The sequence below is a fragment of the Scyliorhinus torazame genome, chromosome 1, assembly GCF_047496885.1.
Source record: "Scyliorhinus torazame isolate Kashiwa2021f chromosome 1, sScyTor2.1, whole genome shotgun sequence".
In the NCBI taxonomy this organism is placed as follows: domain Eukaryota; kingdom Metazoa; phylum Chordata; class Chondrichthyes; order Carcharhiniformes; family Scyliorhinidae; genus Scyliorhinus; species Scyliorhinus torazame.
The window spans coordinates 16,286,885-16,305,739 of NC_092707.1; the positions used below are offsets into that span (position 1 = coordinate 16,286,885).

The window sequence follows — 18,855 nt, forward strand, 5'->3', positions numbered from 1 at the left end:
CGGTGGCTAGGTGTCTCTACCGGATAGCGATCGCTGGATTCAAACTTACTATTACCGGTGGCTGGTCTTGCAAAGGTCTCGAGCAGGCGAAGATGAGAGAGAGAGAGATCTGAACTCGGACCTTTACTTTTATAGGGCCCAGGGGCTTCCCGCCTCCCAGGGCGGCCCTTGACCCTGAGTCCCAAGTGATTGGATTCTGTCCCCAGTCTCTGGGGTCGATGTGTCCAATGGTGAGGCGATTCCTTGATCGGAGGGTGGTCGCTCACCTGTCTTTGTTTCGGCCACTGCAGGCGCCGACAAGTCTGGCCCGGTATTCAATTGCTAATATGTTGCAATTGTTCCCGGGGATAGCCGATTTAACTGTGGATGTCTGAGTAGATTAGGTGTAAACAGTCCTGAATGCAACTGCGGATACCTGGGTTGATGGGCTGTTGATAGCCCCGAGTATCGATCTGGGCTACGTTCCCTGCGCTGAATATGCAAACCTGTCTGCAGCTGCCTGCTTGTGTCTTCTTGGCTGCTTTTCCCAGCAGTCTTTCGGGTTAGTCGTTTTAAACTGAGTTTTGGCCAGATTAATCGGAACGCAGCCATTTTACATGGCTACAGAACATTACGGACAGTAGCAAGTTATTGAGCCTATTGATCTTACTCCTCCCTTTCAATTAGATCATTTCTGATTTGTACTTTAGCATCACGTCCCAGCTTGCCTCCAACTCCTTTCCTAACAAAAATCTAATCATCTCAGTCTTTAAAGTTTTAACCATCCTCACAATTGCAGCTTTTTGGGAAAGAGAATTCCAAATTTCTATCACCCTTTGTGGTAGAAAGTTTTTCCCGATTTGCTTCTGAATAGTCTAGCTCTAATTTTATTATGTCCCTTTCCTCTCGATCCTCCCACTGAAATGAAAATGAAATTAAAATTGCTTATTGTCACAAGTAGGCTTCAAACGAAGTTACTGTGAAAAGCCCCTAGTCGCCACATTCCAGCGCCTGTTCGGGGAGGTTGTTACGGGAATCGAACCGTGCTGCTGGCCTGCCTTGGTCTGCTTTCAAAGCCAGCGATTTAGCTGGGTGAATAGTATTTCTTTTTTTTTTTTTTTTTTTTAATTTTCATAAATGTAGTGTACCCAATTCATTTTTTTTCCAATTAAGGGGCAATTTAGCATGTTCAATCCACCTACCTTGCACATCTTTGGGTTGTGGGGGCGAAACCCACGCAAACACGGGGAGAATGTGCAAACTCCACACAGACAGTGACCCAGAGCCGGGATTGAAGCTGGGACCTCGGCGCCGTGAGGCAGCAGGGCTAACCCACTGCGCCACCGTGCTGCCGGTGAATAGTATTTCTGTATCTCCCCCATTAAATCCTTTTAACATTTTAAAAACCTTGATCTGATTACCGCTCGATCTTCTATACTCAAGGGAACTCAAGCCAGGTTCTTGCAAATTAACCATCCAAACCCATGCCGTCACTGCACATACATCTGGCATGCACAAGATGGGCCGAATGGCCTCCTTCTGTGCTGTAACTTTTCTATGATTCTACATGTTCCAACATGGTCATTACATCGCAAATCAGAAGAGGAACCTTGCTCACAATTTCCCATTACCAAGAATTGATTAGAGCCAACTAAAGCTGTGTCCGACTTGGGCTGGTAAACTGGGCACAAGCCAGGGACTATGAACACATTTTTAATCACAAAGAATTTGGTCAAATACAGATTACACAAAAATTGCAACCTTAAAAGCTGTCTAAAAATGTACAAAGCCATTAGGAGTGGGTGATATTTGAAAATTGGAAATGCATATCAAGAAACCTTTATTTGTAAAATTATTAACACTGCCTCAATGGAGTTTCTGCTACTGGTAAAATGTTCCTCCAGATGTTACCCCATTTCTCAAACACAAAGTAAAGAGCAAATATCAGCACAGGTTTAGTGGAACAAAGGCAATATGGTCCATAATCAGCAGCCATTTAGTTCCATTCCATAATTACTGCCAGTTTCAGCGAATGTTAAAAAGTAATGCACAGCATCAAAAGAGCCATGTTTACAGGCAGTAAACTTTAAATCTTTGGGACATTGATACCAAAATACAGAACTTGCTATGTGTTAACCAAGCTGTGATAAACCTTTACACTTGCAATTCATTCTGAAGACAGCAATTCATTCTGAAGACACAGTATTGAAAATTCAACGGTTTTGTCTGTTGCAGAACAGATTTGGGTGCCTTGCGCACTTAGCATCCCTTGCTGTCCATCCCTCACCGACCTCAGGTATTGAATCATAGAATCACGACAGTGGAGGAGGCCATTCTGCACTGACCCTCCGAAACACGACTTCACCCAGGCCCAAGCCCAGGTCCACTCCCCCCCACCCCCCAACCACCACCACCACCAATCCCAGCAACCTATCCTCACATCTCTGACACCAAGGGGCCTTTTAGCATGGCCAATCCACCGAATCTACACATCTTTAGACTTTGGGAGAAAATTGGAGTACCCGGAGGAGACCCATACAGACACAGGGGGCGGAATTCCCCCCCTCCCCCCCCACTCCGGGTGGGAGAATTGCCTGGGCGCCGCGCGGGTCCTGCCACGCCACCCCGGCATCTGCATGCGATTCTCCCAACCCCCCACCCCCACCCCCCCACCAAACCGGCGCGGCGAGAATCACGGCTGGCCGCTGGGAGAATCGCTGCTCGCCGTTTGTAACTGGCGAGCGACGATTCTCCGGCCCAGATGGGCTGAGTGGCCTGCCCAACACGACGGTTTCCCGCCGGCGCCGTCCGCATCTGGTCGCTGCCCGCGGGAACACTGGGGGGGGCAACCTGTGGGGAGGGGGGGGTTCCTGCACCGGGGGCGGCCTCAAAAGGAGGACCTCCTTTCCTCCGCCACCCCGCAAGATCCATCCGACATCTTCTTGCGGGACGGCCTCGGGGAGGACGGCAACCACGCATGCATGGGTGACATCATTTACGCGGCGCCGACTGCATCATTTACACGTCACCACCTTTACGCGGCGCTATGGCCCGCCCCGTGTAAATGACACGACGCCACTCCTAGCCCCCCGGGGCGGGAGAATAGGGGGCTGGGAGCGGCCTCCGAAGTCTGAGTGAAACACTCCGGTTTTCACTCCGGCGTTGGGACTTAGTCTTCCGATGGGAGAATTGCGCCCAAGGAGAACGTGGAAACTCCACACAGACAGTCACCCAAGATTGGAATCAAATACAGGTGCTGGGCGCTTTGAGGCAGCAGTGCTAACCATTCTGTCCATTGGCCTCAAACTGCTGCAGCCTTTGTGGTGTTGGTGCCTCCATGCTGTTTTTGGCTAGAGAATTTGAGGATAATGGCCCAACAATACAGCAATGCAGGCTAAATCAACTGCATTTGCCAAGCCTAGCTCCCAATTATTTTACTCTGGACTGTGGTGCCTCTGGAGACACCTATAGAAACTACCACTTCCAGTGCCTCCCACCCGCACTCGCATGGCCTCCAGAGACAGTAGTGTCATCTTATTAACTTTATCTAACAACACAATGCATTTTTGGACATCCAAAAAATGGACACTTGGGGAATAAATGATGAGTGTATTGCAACCATTCCCCAACAAGGAGAAAATTTGCAAGCAAATTTTTATAAAGCACCATAAAAGCCTGATTTTGTGCTATATGCAAGGATTTCAAATTTTGAACATGCACCAATAATACACCTGGCAAGGTGTCAAAGAGGCAATCCAAGTATGAAGGAAGCCTTACAAACGGGAAATGTTACAATTATATTGTGTTTCTAGTGTTGTTTCATGCAACCAAAACATCCTCTCAAAACACAAGTCAAATGGATTTCAGGGCAAACTAATCTCATCCAAACATCTGCCGAGACCAACGTTCAAACTAAAGTCTGCTGCTAGAGTACAATAAATAATAGAATAAGCAGTCAGTGCTGTTTGAGCCAAGTACACAATGTGTTGCATGCAGGCTTCAGATCCACATATAATAAAACATTTTTCATAACATAAAACATTCACGTACACTATTTATGATAGAAAGATTGCTCATGAATCTTAACAGCTATGAGCCTGAAATCCAAAAGCATTATTACCTTATTTTGTTTAGTACAGTTAATAAGACACATTGAAGCTCTATACCATGATGTGATAGAAAATATTTTAGTGCTCATGATTTACCATGTGGTAGGCACCGAAACCTCAGCTCTTGTGAGGATGCATACATTTAAAGTAAGGTACGGGCATATTATCGCTATCACAAAGATGACCTATTATCTATCACCTTTGTAACATCACCAAACCCTGCTTGTCTGCCTGAGGTCATCTGCTTCTTAAATGCAGATCCATACCTTTAGAGTCATACAGTTTTACAGCACAAAAAGAGGCCCTTTGGCTTATCGTGTCTGCGTTGGCCATCAAGCACCTATCTATTCCAATCCCATTTTCCAGCACTTGGTCCATAGCTTATGCTACGGTATTTCAAGTGCTCATCTAAATGCTTCTTAAGGGTTCCCACCTCTACCACCCTCCCAGGCAGAGAGTTCCAGATTCCCACCACCCTCTGTGGTGATTCCCTCTAAATCTCCTACTCCTTACCTTATGGCCCCTGGTTATTGACCCCTCTACTATGGGGAAAGGTTCCTTCTCATCTATCCTATGTCCCTCATAATTTTGTACACCTACATCATGTCCCCCCTCCGCCTTCTCTGTTCTAAGGAAAACAACCCGCCTAACCAGCCTCACTTCATAGCTGAAAAGCTCCAACCCAGGCAACATCCTGGTGAATCTCCCCCACATCCTCTCCAGTGCAATCACATCCTTCCTATAGTGTGGCGACCAGAACTGCACACAGTACTCTAGCTGTGGCCTAACGAGTATTTTATACAGTTCCATCATAATCTCCCTGCTCTTATATTATCATCATAGAATTTACAGTGCAGAAGGGGGCCATTCAGCCCATCGAGTCTGCACCAGCTCTTGGAAAGAGCACCCTATCCTAGCCCACACCTCCACCCTATCCCCAGAACCCAACCCAACACTAAGGGCAATTTTGGACACTAAGGGCAATTTATCATGGCCAATCTACCTAACCTGCACATCTTTGGACTGTGGGAGGAAACCGGAGCACCCGGAGGAAACCCACGCACACACGGGGAGGATGTGCAGACTCCGCACAGACAGTGACCCAAGCCGGAATCGAACCTGGGACCCTGGAGCTGTGAAGCAATTGTGCTATCCACAATGCTGCCCTGCTGCCCAATTAAAGGGCTATTCTATGCCTCAGCTAATAAAGACAAGTATCCCATTTGCCTTCTTTTTTTTTAATAAACATTTTATTGAGTTATTTTTTGGTATTATAACAACAGCACAATAAACAATGTACATGAAACTATAAACATAGTGCAAAAGCCGTCTCCCTCCCTTACAGGTCCCACCTTTACTAACCCCCTACTCTAAGCTAAACTAACCCCACCCCCTTTCTGCTGACGATTAATTTTCCGCGAAGAAGTCGACGAACGTTTGCCACCTCCAGGCGAACCCTAACAGTAACCCTCTCAAGGCGAACTTGATTTTCTCCAAACAGAGAAAGCTAGCCATGTCCGATAGCCAGGTCGCCAACTTCGGGGGCTTTGAGGCTTTTGAGTCCCTCCAAGCTAACCGTATCCATCTCCGGGCTACCAGGGAAGCAAAGGCCAGAACGTCTGCCTCTTTCTCCGCCTGGATTCCCGGGTCTTCCGACACCATGAAAATCGCCACCTCTGGACTCAGCGCCACCCTTCTTTTTAACACCGTGGACATGACATCTGCAAACCCCTGCCAAAATTCCCTAAGCTTCGGACATGCCCAGAACATGTGGACATGGTTCGCTGGTCCTCCCGCACATCTTCCACCCCAAAGAATCTGCTCACCCATTTGCCTTCTTAACTGTTTCTACCTTTCCTGCTGTCTTCAGGGACCTATGCACCCAAAAATCCCTCTCGTTCTCTAAACTTCCTAGTGTCCTACCATTTACTTTGTTTTTCCTTGCCTCTTTGGTCTCCCAAAATGCATCACCTCACTTTTCTTTAAAAAAAAAATTTAGAGTACCCAATTCATTTTTTCCAATTAAAGGGCAATTTAGCATGGCCAATCCACCTACCCTGCACATCTTTGGGTTCTGGGGGTGAAACTCACTGTAAACTCCACACGGACAGCGACCCAGAGCCAGGATCGAACCCGGGACCTTGGCGTCATGAGGCAGCAGGGCTATCCACTGCGCTGCCCTATCACACTTTCCAGCGTTAAATTCCATTTGCCTTTTGCCTAGTTGGCCAGCCCATCTATACCACCGTGATCGAAGACTTTCCTTTTTGCTATCTACCACACTGTCAACGTTCGTGTCATCTGCTAACTTTTTTTTTAAAAATTAAAGTATCCAATGCTATGTTCTGTGCTGTGGCCGTGGTAAAGGTGCACACAGAACATCTAGTTCTTGACGAGTAAGATTGTTTATTAACAAATGAACATGTGGAAAGATTACTAAAGAAACTATAATACAAACAGTAATGATTAGTAAATTCTCCTGGAGCTACTTCTAATGTGACTGTCCTCTGATACGACTTACTACCAACTGACAATCTCTGGAGTCACATGGTGGATCCCTGTCACCACCTGCTGGTCAGAGGTTGTATATCTAACTGTACACATTATGCATATCACCAAACCCAATTCATTTTTTTTCCAATTAAGGGGCAATTTAGCGTGGCCATCTCACCTCCCTGCTCATCTATTGAGTTGTGGGGGTGAGATCCACACAGATATGAGAATGTGAAAACTCTACACAGGCAGTGATCCGGGGCTGGGATCGAACCGAGTCCTCTGCGCTGTGAGTCAGCAGTGCTAACCCCGTCACCTGTTATCTTACTGACCATACTTCCTACTTTCACATTTAGATCATGAATGTTCACAACAAAACAGTTGACTTACATAAGGGGATCTTAGGATAAGTGACAGAAACCTTGTTCCAAGAAATTTAAGGTGCATCTGAAATAAGCAAAAGGCAGAGATTTCAAGGAAGAATTCCAGAATTTAGGGTATGGGCAGCTGAAGGCACATCAGCAAGTAGTGGAGCACAACAAATTGGTTATCCAAGAGGCCAGAATTGGAGGGGTTTAGATATCCTGGCGGCTGTAGGACTAGAGGAAGAGACCAACCAGGAGGTTTGTGGCCATGGGGGATGTGGATTTTTAAAAAGTGGCAGCAAGGGATCCAGCACCAATCCCTGCGGTACAGCACTTGACACAGGCTACCAGTCACAAAAACAACCTTCAACTATCACCCTCTGCCTCCTGCTCTAAGCCAATTTTTGATACAATTAGCCAAATTGCCCTGTATCGCAAGGGTTCTTACCTTCTTCACCAGTCTCCCATGCGGGACCTTGTCAAAAGCCTCATCGAAGTCCATGTAGATGACATCAACTGCACTGCCCTCATCTTACACACCTAGTCTCCTCCTCGAAAATTCAATCAAATTTGTTAGACATGATCTCACCCTGTTATATCTGGATTCCTACTTTACGAATGCTCGCCTGGTTGGCATCCCATTTATCATCCTTCATAAACCTGAGCTCAATGAAAACTCTGCTACACTGTACAGACAAGGTTGAGGAGGGTAATGCAGTTGACATGGTGTTTGGGCTTCTAAATGACATTTGGTAAAGCGCCACATAACAAGCTTGTCAGCAAATTCAATTGACTTAAGATTTGGGTGTATAGGGCATATAGGGCACAGCTTCAAAAATTGCAAACAACACAAAATTTGCAAGTAAGCTGTGAAGATAGTGATAGACGCCAAGAGAACATAGGCTGGTGGAATACGCAGACACATGGCAGATGAAATTTAAAGTAGAGAATTGTGAAGTGATACATTTTAAAAATAAATTTAGAGTACCTAATTCATTTTTTCCAATTAAGGGGCAATTTAGCGTGGTCAATCCACCTACCCTGCACATCTTTGTGCTGTGGGGGCAAAACCCATGCAAACACGGAGAGAATGTGCAACTCCACACGGACAGTGATCCAAAGCCGGAATCGAACTTGGGACTTTGACGCCGTGAGGCACTCCACCGTGCTGCCCATGAAGTGATACATTTTGATAAGAGAAATGAGATGGGGCAATATAAAAATGGGGGCAGCACGGTGGCGCAGTGGGTTAGCCCTGTTGCCTCACGGCGCTGAGGTCCCGTGTTCGATCCCGGCTCTGGGTCACTGTCCGTGTGGAGTTTGCACATTCTCCCTGTGCTTGCGTGGGTTTCACCCCCACAACCCAAAGATGTGCAGGCTAGGTGGATTGGCCATGCTAAAACTGCCCCTTTATTGGAAAAAATTAAGTGGGTACTCTAAATTATTTTTAAAAGATAAAAATAATCAATTCTAAAGAAGTTACAAGAATAGAAAGACATGCGATTGTGCTCATAAATCATAGATGCTGCCTAAGCAAATTGAGTAATTGGTTGATGGGCAATCAAGAGATAAGAGTACAAAGCAAGGAAGTTACGATGAACCTTTAACACTGCTCAGCCTCAACTGGAATATTTCATCCAATTCTGGGCAGTGAATTTTAAGGAGAATGTAAAAACTTCAGAGAGGAGAGGTAATGGCATAATGGTATTGTCACTGAACTAGCAATCCAGAGGTCCAGGCGATTGTTCTGGGGTCATGGGTCCACAGCAGCTGGTGGAATTTGAATTCAATTAATAAATAGTGACCATTGTTCACTGATTCTCAGTTTGGGTAACTGCCAGGGTAACTGGCTCAGCACCTGACATCAATATAGCCTTGGTTCAAACACAGATAAAAGCGCTGAGTTCCAGAGATTTAGATGCTGCCCTGGACATCCAGGCAGCATTTGACCGAGTGTGGTATCATGGAATCCTAACAAAACTAGAGCCAATGGGAATCAGGGGAAAACCTCTCTGCTGGTTGCAGTCATACCTAACACAAAGGAAGATGATTAAGGTTTTTGTTGGCCCTCAATCATCTCAGTTCCAGGATATTACTCCAGGAGTTTCTCAGGATAGCATCGTAGGCTCAACCATCTTCACCTCTTCATCAATGACCTTCCTTCCAGCACAATATCAGAAGTGGAGATGTTTGCTGATGATTGCACATAGCACCATTCATGATTCTTCCGATACTGAAGCAATCCATGTTCACATGCAGCAAGACCTGGACAATATCCAGGCTTTGACAGGCAAGTAGCGTAACATTTACACCACACAAGTGCCAGGCAATGACCAATTTCAACAAGATAGAATCTAACCATCGTACCTTGACATTCAATGACAAGACCATCACCAAATCCCCATTATCAACAACCTGGGGCATTGCCATTAACCGGAAACTGAATTGGACTAGCCATATAAATACTTTGGCTACAAGAACAGATCAGAGGCTAGGAATCCTGCAGCGAGTAACTCACCTCCTGACTCCTCAAAGCTTGTCCACCATCTACAAGGAACAAGTCAGGAGTGTGATGGAATACTCTCCACTTGTCTGGAAGACTGCAGCTTCAACAACACTTGAGAAGCTCAACACAATCCAGGAAAAAGCAGCCCGGTTGATGGGCACCCCATCCACAAACATTCACTCCTTCCACCACCAGCAATGTGTACCAACTACAAGATACAATGCAGGAATTCACCAACGTTCCTTAGACAGCACCATCTAAACCCATGATCTCTACGATCTAGAAGGACAAGGACAGCAGACACAAGGGAACACCACCACCTGGAAGCTCTCCTTCAAGACACTCACCATCCTGACTTGGAAATGTATCGCTGTTCCTTCAATGTTGCTTGGCCAAAATCGTGAAACTTCCTCCTTAACAGCACTGCAAAAGGAATATTCCAACACACAGGTATAAACTTGAAGGATTGGGGCAATCAGTGCTAGCCCTCATCGCCAACAAGACAGCAGAACAAAAGGAAGACAGAAGTAGCAACTTGATGGAGTGACTGACTATATTAAACTATGGACTGATCACCTGCAGTGTGATTCTCAGGAAATGGAAGTTTCAGCCACAATTTTGTGAAGTGACTCATCCCATGTAGAGAGTCCATTTTGCAATCCTGGAGTAAAATAATTTGGAAAGATTTATCGTACAAGGTCTCCTTCTGCGCTGTAATCATTCTATGATTCTATATTTTGAAAGCTCTCAATAATGCTTGATGCAGGTTTCTTTTTAAGCAAATATCAAATTGTGGTTCTTACATCAACATTTTGAAAGCACTATAGTGACAAACCTGAACAAGGCTAAAGCTTCTTCATTCACCTGAGGAAGGAGCAGTGCTCCGAAAGCTACACAAACCTGTTGGATTTTAACTTGGTGTTGCAAGATTTCTTACTAGGCTAAAGATTGGCAGTGCTGGGAGGGAAAGTAAAGCATAAATGATAACTCAACCAAAATACACCATGGTTAGCACTGCTGCCTCACGGCGCCAAGGACCCGGGTCGATCCTGGGTGGAGTTTGCACATTCTCCCCATGTCTGCGTGGGTCTCACCCCCACAACCCAAAGATGTGCGGGGTAGGTAGATTGGCCACGCTAAATTGCCCCTTAATAATAAGGGACAATTGGGAAAATAAGAGAATTGGGTACTCTAAATTTAAGGGAAAAAAAACACGAAACGCCACAATCTACATGCTCTTCCACTGCCACTATGGAGAAAAACCCCATAACATCAGCAAAGCTGACGAAGAGTCATCCAGACTCGAAACGTTAGCTCCGCCCTCTCTCCACAGATGCTGTCAGACCTGCTGAAACTGTCCAGCATTTTCTGTTTTTGTTTCCGATTCCAGCATCTGCAGTAATTTGCTTTTTTTACATTAGCAAAGCACATTTTTCTGGGTCTCATAAAATGAATGAAAATGAAATGAAAATCGCTTATTGTCACAAGTAGGCTTAGACCATAAGACATAGGAGTGGAAGTAAGGCCATTCTGCCCATCGAGTCCATTCCACCATTCAATCATGGCTGATTTCAACTCCATTTACCCACTCTCTCTCCATAGCCCTTAATTCCTCGAGAAATCAAGAAATTATCAACTTCTGTCTTAAAGACACTCAACGTCCCGGCCTCCACCGCCCTCTGTGGCAATGAATTCCACAGACCCACCACTCTCTGGCTGAAGAAATTTCTCCTCATCTCTGTTCTAAAGTGACTCCCTTTTATTCTAAGGCTGTGCCCCCGGGTCCTAGTCTCCCCTGCTAATGGAAACAACTTCCCTACATCCACCCTATCTAAGCCATTCATTATCTTGTAAGTTTCTATTAGATCTCCCCTCAACCTCCTAAACTCCAATGAATATAATCCCAGGATCCTCAGACGTTCATCGTATGTTAGGCCTACCATTCCTGGGATCATCCATGTGAATCTCCGCTGGACCCACTCCAGTGCCAGTATGTCCTTCCTGAGGTGTGGGGCCCAAAATTGCTCACAGTATTCTAAATGGGGCCTAATTAATGCTTTATAAAGCTTCAGAAGTACATCCCTGCTTTTATATTCCAAGCCTCTTGAGATGAATGACAACATTGCATTTGCTTTCTTAATTATGGACTCAACCTGCAAGTTTACCTTTAGAGAATCCTGGACTAGGACTCCCAAGTCCCTTTGCACTTCAGCATTATGAATTTTGTCACCGTTTAGAAAATAGTCCACGCCTCTATTCTTTTTTCCAAAGTGCAAGACCTCGCACTTGCCCACGTTGAATTTCATCAGCCATTTCTTGGACCACTCTCCTAAACTGTCTAAATCTTTCTGAAGCCTCTATGAAGTTACTATGAAAAGCCCCTAGTCGCCACATTCCGGCGCCTGTTTGGGGAGGCTGGTACGGGAAGTAATTTCTTTTTAAGCAAATATCAAATTGCCAGTAATTTCCACTTTAATAGGGTTCAAGGGCAGCAGCACCAAACAGGGAATATGGTGCAGACTTCACTGTTCTGCTGCACATTAAAAATGCCTTTTGCAATGCAATTAACCTGTAGCCAAGAAGTTAAAAGACTTAAATCCCAAATCTGTCCTTTACTTGGGCGCTTCAGTTTGGTTCATCCTCCATTCTATATGGAGTTAAGAACAACCACAGCAACTCACAGTTACATCGTACTTTTAATGTAATAAAATATCTCAAGGTGCTTCATAACAGAAATCTCAAACAAAATGAGACACAAAGTCATGTAAGGAGATATTGGGCAGCACGGTGGCACAGTGGTTGGCACTGCCGCTTCGCAGCTCCAAGGTCCTAGGTTCGATTCTGGCTCTGGGTCACTGTCCGTGTGGAGTTTGCACACTCTCCCAGTGTCTGCGTGGGTTTCGCCCCCACAAGCCAAAGATGTGCAAGGTAGGTGAATTGGCCACACTAAATTGCCTCTTAATTGGAAAAATGAATTGGGTACTCTAAATTAACCCCACCTAACCTTTTTGGACACTAAGGGCAATTTATCATGGCCAATCCACCTAACCTGCAGATCTTTGGACTGTGGGAGGAAACCAGAGCACCCGGAGGAAACACACGCAGACACGGGGAGAAAGGGTAGACTCCACACAGACAGTGACCCAAGCCGGGAAGCCACTGACAGCAATTGTCTGGCTACAATTACATAGAGAAGAATGCAACCAGGTGAGCATAATCCCACCTAGCTGGACGATGGTGCAGTGACATTGGAGAAGGATGGTGCGATCAATCAACTGTGTAATAGGCTGCAGACAGGTCAAAAGGATGAGGGAGTGATATTTTACCTTTATCAGTCATATAGGATGTAATTTGTGAATTTGATAACAGCAAGTTTAGTATTGTGACTGGACAGAAACCCGACAACTGGAATTCAAACATGGAGTTTGAGAAAGATGGGGACAAATTTGGAAGGTGACAATGCATTCAAGATCTTTGGAGTGGAAAGTGGGGTTGGGATGAGGCTGTATCCAACAGTACGGCTGCGAACTGGCACAAGGGAAGGGGAAGAGAAGGCCTTTTCTGCGTCGAGAGAGACGATCACCTCTGGTGGTCTCTCCCCGGGCGGTCATTATTACATTCCTACTGTCAGTGACTACTGAGATCCATTATGGAGTATCAAAGTCTTGGATGCAGTGATCACAAGGAGAATATACAATGGGGATCACAATGGGGCTGGTTAGCGCAGTGGGCTAAACAGCTGGCCTGTAATGCAGAACAATGACAGCAGCGCGGATTCAATTCCCGTACCAGCCTCCCCGAACAGGCGCCGAATGTGGCGACTAGGGGCTTTTCACAGTAATTTCATTGAAGCCTACTTGTGACAATAAGCGATTATTATTACTAGAAATCAGATGTTGTATCAACAGAATTATACATTGTGCTAGTCAATCACAGGCCAAGCTGCCCACAAAGGGATTTGGGCATCTTTGTGCATGAACCACAAAGTTAATATGGAAGTACAGCAAGCAATTAGGAAAGCAAATGGAATGATAACCTTTATTGCAAGGAGTATAAGGACGTCTTGTAGCAAGTAGTGTGTACAGTTAAGACCTCCCTACTTGAGACTTCGGGTGATGTAAATATAGGGGGAAGACCTGCACAAGGTGGCTCCCGCTGGAGAACTGAACTTTTTGTCCCTTTTCGTCGTGATCACCCACACACTTTTTTAAAAAAAATTTAGAGTACCCAATTCATTTTTTCCAATTAAGGGGCAATTTAGTGTGGCCAATCCACCTAACCTGCACATCTTTGGGTTGTGGGCGCGAAACCCACGCAAAGACGGAGAGAACGTGCAAACTCCACACAGACAGTGACCCGGGGCCGGGATCGAACCTGGGACCTCAGCGCCATGAGGCAGCAGGGCTAACCCCCTGCGCCACCGTGCTGCCCTGATCACCCACTTAGTTAATGGAATAAGGACCGTCTATGGCTGAAATGCCCCAACACGTCAGGAGAAAGAAGGTGGAAAGCAGAAGTTCGTCAACAAGAGTCTGAGGTTTCTCAGGAGGTCATCGGCAGGTAAAATGGCAAAGTCAGTTTCTGGTGCTCCAGCCACACCACTAATGCCCAAGATGCATTATAGTACAAATTGTATCGGATGATCGTCGGAAATCAACGAAAGAAGCCTTGGCCCCCATTCAAGCGGTTCTGGGGAAAACCAATGAGACCGTGGAAGCCCATGGAACTACGATCAATGATATGGAAGAGGCACTTCGAGCCACAGTGATGGGATTGCCTTGCTGGAATCGGAGCTATCCTCGGTGGCCGAACCCCCCCCACCCCCATATTTAGACTTGCATCAGCTCATTTTGGGTGGATACCTAAAATGTGTTTTGGACCGTAGACTGGATGGTCCAAGCCCAAATATTTTACTCCATTGGGGGTGGCCAGGGCTTTGTTGTCTTGCATGGAGCAGATTTGGGGGGGGGGGGGGGTAGATCCTTGGTGCTTCTTGCACCCAGGCGATCAAGATTTTTCATTGCAATCGCATGTGCATCAGGTATGTTCGCGGATTGATTTTTTTGTTTTAGATAGAAATCCCTACCCTTCACTAGTGCCGACTGAGTACTCAGCGATTGTTATTTCGGACCATGCCCCACACTTGTTGATTTGTCGCTGGAGTCTAGTCCCACCCAACATCCGCCATGGGGGTTAGACGCAACACTATTGTCACAACACTAGTGGATAAGAAATGTTGTGAGCACATGTCCACTGCCATAGAGGACTATATAAAAATGTTTAGAACTGTGTCAATCCCACCTTCCACGTTGTGGTACCACTTAAGGTGGTCCTTAGGGGGGAAATTATCTCCTATAAAGCGCATTTGGTGAGGTGGTGAGGACAGCGAGGGTGAAGCTTCCGAGGCTGGTGGACTCCATTCTTTTGAGGTGGACCATCATTACTCACTTGACCCTACCCTGCTGGCAAGTAGGAAAAAGCTGCAAACACAGTTCGAACAATTGTCGACTGGCAGGGCGGTGAGCCAGTTGTGACGCTCAAGATGCATGTTTTACAAATATGGGGAGAAGGCCAGTCGTCTATTGGCGCACACCAGCTTAAATGGCAGGCCGCCTGCCGGGAGATCACACAGATACACAACTCGAGCGGTGACCTTGTTTCACCCCTTCTCAGGTCAATGCGGCGTTGGAATCGTTCTATCGTGATCTTTAGACAAATAATTTACAATTCAACTTATCTCTAAACATGGTTATATATTGCTACATTCTAATCACCACCGCCGACTCTTGGCCGATTTCTCCTCCAGTCAATTAGGTGTACAGTAATTGGTCCTCCCTTTTTTTCCCCTTGGCACATTTACTGTGCCGTATGCTGGACAGTTTACCAAGTGTTCTGCACAAGGAGGAATGCAAAGATTTCCGCATTATCCACCAATTGGATTTCCAGCTGTGCCAGCAACAGTACGAATTCCTTCACTAATCGGAGCGCCGCCCGCCACAGCCTCACGAACCATTAAACCAATGGTACAGGAAACTTTCAAAGTGAAGTAAGGTGTCCAATTTCTGCTTCCGAGAGCATTTTACCTTCCAACACTATCCCACCCCCGAATGTGGAAGCATAAATCGGGATATGGAGAGACTTGCGTGTTCCGCCTCACAATCGGGGATTCGGGGATTGCGAGGGAGATTGAGAGAGGGGAGCTTGGGGAAGGTTGGTGCATTCAACAGCCTTAGAATCATTTTTTAAAAAAAGATGGAAATGCAAACGTGGCCGTCAGTTATAGTGTGAGGTGGAATGGATGATTGATATTGCACTTTAAAATCCATCCTCCCGTGGCCAAATATAAAATCTTTTACACAGCACGCTGCTTGGAACACTTAAAATGCCAGGTATTGCAGGCACCATCAAAAATCAGTGTGTCAACTTTCATTCTACATAAAATATTGATGTGGACAGAAATAATCTCCCGAGCAGGTTTCTACAGCCAAATGCAGTGCAGCACTTCCAATGGCTGCAGCGCAAACAAAATCATTTATTTCCCTGTCAAACCACATTTAACGACTGGAGTAGTCCCACTCATAGCTACTTTATTAAAGCACCTCCGGATCCAGACTGCAGATTGTGTACAAACAAGTTGACGTGAAATGCCAGATTCGATATTTTTTTACAAAAAACTGAGAAAAACAACAAAAGTGCTGTAAATCTGAAATTAAAAACCAGAGAACACAATCAGCTGCCAAAGAGAGTTTAATAAAAGTTAGGTTATCGACCCTGGGCCAGTCTGCAACCGAGCCACGTTATAACATAACAGCAAAAGAACAAACAAGAAGGTTGAAGAACGGAGTGCACACAAAGCGAGCAATTCGGCTGGAATGAAAAAAAATACGCAGCAGAATTTGGCAAATACATATTTTTAAAAAGTGACAGCTAACATCATTGCTTGGGGGGGGGGGGGTGAAGAGGGCAATGAATCAAACAAAAGGGACAAGAGAAAGGAAAAATAATCCGCAATGCCTGGAATCTGAAATAAAAACAGAACACGCAGGAACATCTAAAAAGAAAAAGGCAGATATCAACATTTAATCTCCAGGCCACCCACCAGGCACGTGAAACTGAAAGATAAATTAGCCCTTTCACAGAGCTGAAAATAATAATTTATATCGCTGGCTTTGTTCAGCTATTTTAAACACATCTTAAGTTCTAGGTGCAACTTTACAATTACATCATACTGGGTTGACATCTGCTGCAGAGTGGAGTTTCAAGAGTTGAGTTGAAAGAAATCGGCTTACTATTTTTTATTGCTCAAAGTCAGAGTTAGGCTATAGTTCCATATTTAGTTCACCGACGAATCTTACGTGCACAAACCGTTTAAGCTCTACTTAAAACAACGCAAGTCAACAATTGTGAATAGCAAAAAGTCAACAGGTTTGGATTCCCATTTGCAAATTTCACCCAATTCGACCCAAAGCACTCCAACAGATCGCTCTCATTTGTTTTAACCGCCAACACCTTTAGCCCCAGCAGTTCTCGCACTGAAAAAACTCCAGTTTCTCCAACACGAGCCATTTGGCCGTTCCTACAAATCATTGCCAACGATCGCAAACCTAACAGGAGCACCGGGCAGACACCGAGGAGGCACCCCAGAGCAAGCGGCAGCTCGGAACCCCCAGGCAGCCGAGAAGCCTTTATTCCCCGATGAATAAAAAAAATGCCACTTGAATCATACAAACAGCGATGAGATGTGGACAGACGAGCCTCGTCAACCGCGTCCCCGCTGTTTTGAGGAGCCTGCATTCATTCCCCAGCCAGAAAGCAAGAGTGGGCAGTGAATGCGAAGCGAATGCTTCGGCTATATATAAATATAAATGCGTGGCGCGATATAATATGTAATTTAAGTAACCCATACACAATATATACTCTGACAGACAGGCAATGCAGAGAGAGATGCATTCACCTTGCACCGAATACACACAATCTCAAAAGTCAACATAAATCACGGTCACATGAATAGATTTCAATGCACATCAAAAAGTGGATTGCAATTTACATTGCCACGCATTGGGATTTATCTTTGGCGGCGATGCACACGTTTGGTGCATAAATCCAATGGGGTAAGGGCGGCCGATGGTGGGAGCAGCCGCTGCCCAGACAGCACCGTGCGGCCTGCAGCCGCTGTCAAACTAACCACCTTAGCAACCGGACACAAACCAGCCTGTTACCCCCGAGGGATACTCCCCTCCTTTACTTACGTGAAGACGAAGAATAAGGTGGTAGCACCAACGAGCAAGGCGGCGGCTGTGGAGACCGGTATATATTTGGTGGGTTTAAATTTCTTTCCACTGGGCATCCTGTAATTTCCACATAGTCTCGGGGGGGAGGAGAGTGAGTGGCTGAGCCGCGCGCAGCAACAACAACAGAAAAAAAGAAATTAAAATGGATCAAATGCAACGCCTCGCCGCCAGCGAGCACTGACCGAACCGAGCTCAGCGACAAAGCTTGGCGGGCGGGCCAGTGAGTGAAGCGGGGGGGGGGGGGGCAAGGCCGGAGAAGCAGGCGGGCGGGCAGAGGAGGCACGAGAAAAATCGTCCCCCCCCCCTCCCCTTTTCCTTCCTTAGCAACCGCGCCAGATGGACAGGGGGGATCTGCCAGGGGGAGGGACCTGCGCGAGAGGGGGCGGTGCGAGGCGTCCTGCGCGAGAGGGGGCGGTGCGCCGCGGACTGCGCGCGCGCGAGGGGGCGGCCTGCGCGAGAGGGGGCGGTGCAGGGGCGGTGCTTCACGGCCTCGCGCGCCAAATGAACAGAGGAACCTTTAGGGGGCGGAGCTTCACGCTCCGTGCCAGCGTGAAGGGGGCGGCGCTTGCGGCGGGGCTGGGGCGGTGCTAACCGGCCCGCCCCAGTTGGACAGAGAGCATCGGAGCGGGCGGGGCTTCCGGGCAAAGGGTGGGGCTGGCGACGCAGGGGCACGCGCCAGGCGGACAGCAGGCGCGCGAAGGGGCGGGGCTGGCTGCCGATCGTCCTGATTGGACAATCAATGGCCCGCCCGGCCCCACCCCCTTCCCATGAAGCCCCGCCCATCTGTTTTGCACAGGACAATGGGCGGAGATTCTGCCTCCTTTCAATTGGAGGCTGGTCCTCCTGCAGCATTATTCCGATTGGCTGGGCCGGAGGTGCCGCCTCACCCTCCTGGCGCTCGGGTTCAGTTTGTGCCAATCAGCTGTGCCCAGCCTGATGGTGAAGGGCTGAGCGCGGTGCCCAGCCTGATGGTGAAGGGCTGAGCGCGGTGCCCAGCCTGATGGTGAAGGGCTGAGCGCGGTGCCCAGCCTCATGGTGAAGGGCTGAGCACCGTGCCCAGCCTCATGGTGAAGGGCTGAGTGCTGTGCCCAGCCTCATGGTGAAGGGCTGAG

General features: G+C 47.0%; 1 protein-coding gene across 2 annotated transcripts in view; it reads right to left on the reverse strand.

The window, feature by feature from the left end:
* The window catches only part of zdhhc8b (zDHHC palmitoyltransferase 8b), a 357,552-nt gene extending 339,564 nt beyond the window's left edge, over positions 1-17,988 (reverse strand). The window contains exon 1 of one of the 2 annotated variants that reach the window (XM_072470115.1): positions 17,702-17,988. In XM_072470115.1, the coding sequence (XP_072326216.1) occupies positions 17,702-17,799 (98 nt within the window). In that variant the 5' untranslated portion in view covers positions 17,800-17,988. Of the gene's footprint in view, positions 1-17,178; positions 17,268-17,701 lie in introns of those variants that run through there. The other variant, XM_072470165.1, reaches the window with a different exon arrangement.
* Positions 17,989-18,855: the final 867 nt, after the last annotated feature.